The 6,459-nt window shown below is 51.3% G+C and overlaps 1 protein-coding gene across 1 annotated transcript; it reads right to left on the minus strand.

The window, feature by feature from the left end:
- Positions 1-132: 132 nt before the first annotated feature.
- GLOTRDRAFT_140728 (NAD P-binding protein) lies at positions 133-1,121 on the minus strand (the record flags this gene model as incomplete). The annotated part of the gene is made up of 5 exons (XM_007871352.1): positions 133-307; positions 366-435; positions 495-722; positions 781-1,030; positions 1,090-1,121. 5 exons carry the CDS (start codon positions 1,119-1,121, stop codon positions 177-179), a joined length of 711 nt encoding a protein of 236 aa, XP_007869543.1. The 3' UTR covers positions 133-176.
- Between the last annotated feature and the right edge of the window lie 5,338 nt (positions 1,122-6,459).

Raw genomic sequence — 6,459 nt, forward strand, 5'->3', positions numbered from 1 at the left:
TGATTCGTGGTGTGCTTGTCCCTGTGTATTAGTCGGGTTGTGTAGATGAGTCTAGGCGTTTGCTGTGGAATCAGGAGCTCTGCATGTCTGGTCGATAACTCCCGTCCGGAATTGAGAGCAAACGAGTCCCGTAGGTAATATATTCCGCTGTACGATATATGATACACCACCGACATCTACCACGGGAGCACCTCGCCCTTGTTGTTGAAGAACTTGCCTGAACGCTCGGGGCCGGCGTCGGGTATCCAGCTGAGGAGGAGGTCGATGCATTCGCTGGTGGTGATGAAGGCGTTCGGGCCGCCCATGTCTAGGCTCGCTGGTCAGGGAGGGGCGTGCCCGGGAGAGTGAGAGTGAGACGGGCGTACCTGTTTTCACCCAGCCAGGGTCTATCACGAACGCTACGAGATCTGGCCTCTGCATCGCCTGCTTGTACGTCTGAGAGAACGAAGATATATAACCAGCTTGTGTCACGACGAGAGGCCGGGCGCACTCACGAGCATATTGAGCGCGGTCTTGCTGATGCTGTACGTCGCGTTCTTGTCGCCGAAGTTGAGGCCGATGCTCGCGAGCCCGCTCGTGACGTTCACGATGACTTTGCGCTTGCCCTTCTCGAGGAAGGGCAGGAGCGCCTGCGCGAGCAGCGCCGGGCCGAGGACGTTCACGCGCATGGACTGTATGAATCCCTCGGGCGAGAAGCCGAACGCCTTGTCGTCGCCCTCCGTCTGCGAGCGCCACAGCCAGTCCGGTCCGGTTCTAACCAACAGGGGGGGAGGGACGTACGATCGCGGCCATGTTCACGAGGTAGTCGAGCCCACGGTCGCCCAGGATCTCGGCGACCTGGTCGGCGACGCCGCGGATGCTCTCCTCGTCGCCCGTGTCGAGTGTCACGACGTGCAGCTCGCCCTTTGCGGCTTTCGCTGCCGCCTCTAGCTTCGGCGCGCCCTCGGGGTTGCGGCACGCCGCGATGACGAGGCTCGCGGGCGAGGCGCTGAGCCGCGTCACGAGCTCGAGGCCGATGCCTCTGCTTGCTCTGGCCGCGCAGACGTTTCATTCAGCTTCCGCGCGGTCGTAGGATGGGAGCGCACTCACGCGGTGACGAACCAGGCGGCCTTGTCAGACATGGCGGGGGTACTTGGACGAGAGGGTCAGTAGGGAAAGTCCGTGCGCGCTGGTGGGCTCGGACATTTATATGGATCGCTGTCCCGCTGGCTCAGCGAATGACAAAGACCATGCCACGTCGGGTACGGTAGCGTCGAAGCCATAGCCGCCCCTCGCTGAATTGTCGGACGGGGAATCTCCTGTCCATGTCCAGTGGCGCTCTGCAGGCGTCTTGTGATTGTCAGGCCAGGATTAGAACGGAAGTGGTCGACATAGTGGGCACGGTGCCAGACGACGCATGAAAACATTTGACAAGTCCATTCGATGCCGCAGACTGGCATTGCGACCGCGAAGGCTTCTTAGTCTCTTTAGTATAAGTACTTGACGGTATTCCATGACGACGGACTGGCATTAATGTTGCCACTGTACTATCATTGGGGGGGTTCTGTAAAAACTTGACAATATGACCGGCCAAGGGCTACCTTCTTCATCATCCCCTGTTATTTAACTCAGGCATCATAGTATACCTTCATAAGTACCATCTGCAAAAAGAATGATCTCGATTCACTATGTACAGAGTAATAGGGAGAGATGCCGCAGACAGCAAGGGGCGTGCGGGTTGAAAACCCGTGAAACCAACTCCCTCGACCGCCTGCGATCGGAAGTCATGGGGTCCTACCTACGTAATCGCCTCTGATTGGTCGATGAGCGGCTCTCGCGGCGATGGCGAGACATGAGTTCCCGTAGATTAGATCAGGCGCAGACCTAGTCATTCTCTCCTCATTCTCGACAATTCCTACTACTTTTTACACAGAAAAATACATACAGATATACTAAAGCTTTTTCTTCTTTGCTGGCCTCTCTATTACAGTGTTAGACTCAGCCCTAGCCCTGCGGAAATTGTCAGTAATTGCTTCAACTGCATCTGTATCAGGTAAATGGTGCTCTTCTCGCCAGTTCTGTGTGCTTTCCGGTGCTACTCCCAGCCGAGACTCTTCTGCTGATGAGATGAACATCTCAACCAGCAGCTCTGGGGGAATTTCAAGCTGTAAGGATGCATTGATTTCAGCATGATGACGTGACATTTCTACTTGGTTCTCTTCATTTTGAAGCTCTTTGTCCCTCATATCTCTCGCTCCCTTGCATTTATTCTTATTCCTATGACGCTGGAAATTGGCTAGGCTATCACCAGGAACACCAATATATCTATCACAAAGATCACACTGCACTGAAGGCTTGCCAGTTTTAGGGCTTGGAACAACCTTTAGATGCAGCTCTCCACCAGTAGGACAGTGGTAAGTCAGATGCTTGGATTCCATGGCCTGGTAGGCAGTAACAGCAGCAGAACAGCAGTCAGGAGAACAAAGTAGCAGTTGGTGGGCGGAAAAGCAACCAATCAGCCAGGATCCATACGGATATGAGACTATATACAGTGCTTTCGGAGTCTCTTATAGCATGAGGACTCACAGCCTTTCTTATCGAGGCAGCATCTGCAGTGCGGCATGCTATTTGGGCTCAATCCACCCGAGTTATGCCCACTCAGAGCATAATCTAATCTGCACGCAGCTGTGTTATCGCCAGAGCGGCTCATCGACCAATCAGAGGCAATTACGTAGGTAGGACCCCATGACTTCCGATCGCAGGCGGTCGAGGGAGTTGGTTTCACGGGTTTTCAACCCGCACGCCCCTTGGCAGACAGACGGCACTTGCGGGGAGTAATGTAAAAACATCACGCGCGGGTAACACTATCCGATCCGCGTGCCTTTGTCACGCATCTGTCACGCCCTTGGGCCCTTGGAGTTCTGTAAAATCTACCATATGAGCACTTCACAAGCCTGCAGCTATTATCGGGTGGGCGCAGGAGGTTTACACATGCCAGAAAAACCTCCTCTAGGCAAGCCAATATATGCCGGGGTCGTGTAGGCTGGTAGATCTATCCATCAAGTGACCATCAGACCTGTTACAGTGGGCATTTTGGACGGTGTTCAACCTCCCATACGACAAGGGGCAAACTTGAGGCAATTCTGACTTCACAGACCAACTGTATGGTATACAATGCATATACGTACCAACCCGCTAAGCTCCCTGTAGCATACTTCTCGAGATTTCGGAGTTCTGTAAAAAATCTGACTTTTACAGAACCCCCCCAATGATAGTAACTCGAGGCTTTTCGACACCTCCGAGGAATAGGGGAAGTCACAGTTGGCGTTTTAAGGCCGTTGATATGCACTGACACACAACAATCACCAAGGACCAAAGGAAATAAACCCTAACCCCGTGATATGGGTGAAGGCGGTCCGAGACAACTGAAGGGTATTTTAATAGCTCGAGGGGGAAAGGAGGAGTAAGGCGCCGTAGGGTAGTCCGTAGGAAGACCTAGAAAAATAAAACAACAACCTTGATGCCTGAAACAAACACCAATGGATGCTCCGGAGTATTTGTCTCCGGAAAGTCGCAAACAAAGTCGCAGACCGCAGAACCGAGTGTAGGTCCGGGCCCGCGGGAATAGAAAACGCTAGAGAGAATCGTTTAATTTTATTTTGCTATGTGAGGCTCACCGGAGTTAATTGAATCAATGGCGGAGATAATTCACTCGATGAGTCAGGCCTACTGGCAAAGCTAGGATCGGTTTAAAATTCGCTAAGTTCGACGCTTTCAAACTTCTCGGGTCGCTGAGATCGTAACGCTAATTCTCTGAGATGGGGAAGTCGAAACTTATTTTTCTGTACACTACTTTGTACAATTTATACCACGGGAATGGCTTTACGACCGTCCGGAGATAAATAACAAATAACCGCTGCTACCCACAGGATTGCTCAGCACTTGCCGCCGCTATACCATGTACCATACGACTCTCTTTTACTCCCACTTGCTTATCCCAGCCCCTAGAGGTCACCTCAACGCTCCGCCACCTGCCTTTAAGCAGTCCCATCATTCCGCGCGACGCGCCGGTCACGTGTTAATTACCTCCGGCCGCTTGCTGACTGATGTTAACCTCATGGTGACTCGTATGCGTGCGCACCTTTGGTATCTTGATGGAAATGAGGGGGAGTGAGTGCTGGAGGGTGGGCATGAGGATGACGCCCCTCAATAGAAGTGTCCGCGGATCCCGGAGCTAATTCGGTTAGAAGTCGCATAAGTCGCTCCGGAGCTTCGGTACGCGGAGATAAATCGCGGAATGGGTCCGTGTACGCCTAGAGGATGTTAGGAAGTTCGGAGCTAAGTAGAAAAAGTCTTTTTTAGAGCCCATAGAAGCCTAGAGGCGTGCGAGCGCGGTGTCGAATAAGCTCCGGGGCGCTTGTATGCCGTGCTGAGTCCGCGTTTTCGGGGCTCAGACGATCCTAAGGCTTATCACCGTTTTAGCGTCCGTTTTGCATTTCGTTTTCGACCTCTAAAACGCCTCGTAAAACGAAATCAACTGTGACCACCCCACATAAAATCCGTTCTACGGGCCGTTCAACGCTTCGTTCAAGCACGCGTTTACACAATGTTTACAGCCACTGACTGTAGGCGGAGTTCCAATGTAGAGCCGTGATTCCGCTTTAAGGAACAGCACTCTTTAAGTTGAGATGGTGGATGCTACAGTGCCTTGCATAAGAAACTGAACTAGGTGAAATATCGGCGCTGCGCGGCATGCCCGGGTCCGATTCCCCGAGAGTGCACGGCGGCTCTTTGTCTGACCATTAGATTTCAGAATGTATATACTTGGCCTTGCACAATGGAGGCTCTACTGTCTAATCCTGCAGGCACCATCAGGTGAGGCATACCTACTTACAGTTGTGTAAGAAACTGAAACATCGGGTTACCACTCACATTCTTTGTCCTATGTCCTTTTCGGGTAAGTTAAGATGGCCTCTCGCGAGGCTGGTTTGTTAGATATTAGGTAAAGACTTTGAGATGTCTTAAGGGGCCTCAAAGGGTTGTGTATATTGCACCTCATGTATACTAGACAACCTCAAATAATGTAAAAAGTCATTCTGGCATGTCTACAGTGGTATAAGGAACACTCTGCCCTCTGGTAAGCTTTGCCGCGAGAAGGGTATTTTGAGCGCGGAACGCGGAAACAGTATGTTCAGTTTAAATATGCAAACGTCTGTACATAATACCATGTCGGAGTACTTCCAGACGCTGCCACGGCACACGTCTACCGAAGGCAACGGTTAGCATTGGACCTCAGTAAAGTTTGACAAGATTCACTCACAATGTTTCGGCCGGCCTCCCGGCCGCCAAAACATGGCTCGAGCCTGGGAACAGCAAACATCAGTCATGAATCTCTGCTACGAGATATCAGAGTTAATTCTACACAACACTACTGCCTATGCATTACCTGATCTGCAACTTGCGAGGTATTCACCCGCACACGATGCATGAACATAGCGGCTGCAATCATCTCCGATCGACGACATTCATGCCTCTAAAAGAAGGAAATGCCGGCTCCGGCCGGTCGATCGCCGCTGAAATCCGGGGATAGGAGGTTGCACAGATGGAATCGGGGACGTGCACTGTACTGATAACCGATTCTAGGGGAATCAGAACATCGCATTTCCGCGCGCGTTGTTTGTTCACGCCAAATATACCCTTTTCGGGTAGGTCCGGAAGGCCTCTTGCGAGACCGTTTGCTGGGCAGGGACTCGCAGACGCCCCGAGAGAGCTCAAAAGGCTTCAGAAAATGCATGAAATGTATATTCTACCACTACACTAAAGGCTGTAAATCATTATACTCTGCCCCCAGTTGTGTGCCTAGCTACCCTCCCTCTCAATAGGTCATTTGCCGATACCCGAAAAGGGTATATTTGGTGCGAACAAACAACGCGCTGATATGCACTGACACACAACAATCACCAAGGACCAAAAGGAATAAACCTAAACCCCGTGATATGGGTGAAGGCGGTCCGAGACAACTGAAGGGTATTTAATAGTTCGAGGGGGAAAGGAGGAGTAAGACGCCGTAGGGTAGTCCGTAGGAAGACCTAGAAAAATAAAACAAAATCTTGATGCCTGAAACAAACACTAATGGACGCTCCGGAGTATTTATCTCCGAAAAGTCGCAAACAAAGTCGCAAACCACGGAACCGAGTGTAGGTTCGGGCCCACGGGAGTAGAAAACGCTAAAGGGGACTTGTTTAATTTTTATTTCGCTATGTGAGACGCACCGGAGCTAATTGAATCGATGGCGGAGCTAATTCACTCGACGAGTCAGGCCTATTGGCAAAGCTAAGATCGGTTATAATTCGCTAAGTTCGACGCTTTCGAACTTCTCGGGTCGCTGAGATCGTAACGCTAATTCTCTGAGATGGTGAAGTCGAAACTTATTTTTCTGTATGCTACTTTGTACAATTTATACTACAGGAATGGCTTTGC

This window comes from Gloeophyllum trabeum, assembly GCF_000344685.1.
Source record: "Gloeophyllum trabeum ATCC 11539 unplaced genomic scaffold GLOTRscaffold_00013, whole genome shotgun sequence".
Taxonomy (NCBI): domain Eukaryota; kingdom Fungi; phylum Basidiomycota; class Agaricomycetes; order Gloeophyllales; family Gloeophyllaceae; genus Gloeophyllum; species Gloeophyllum trabeum.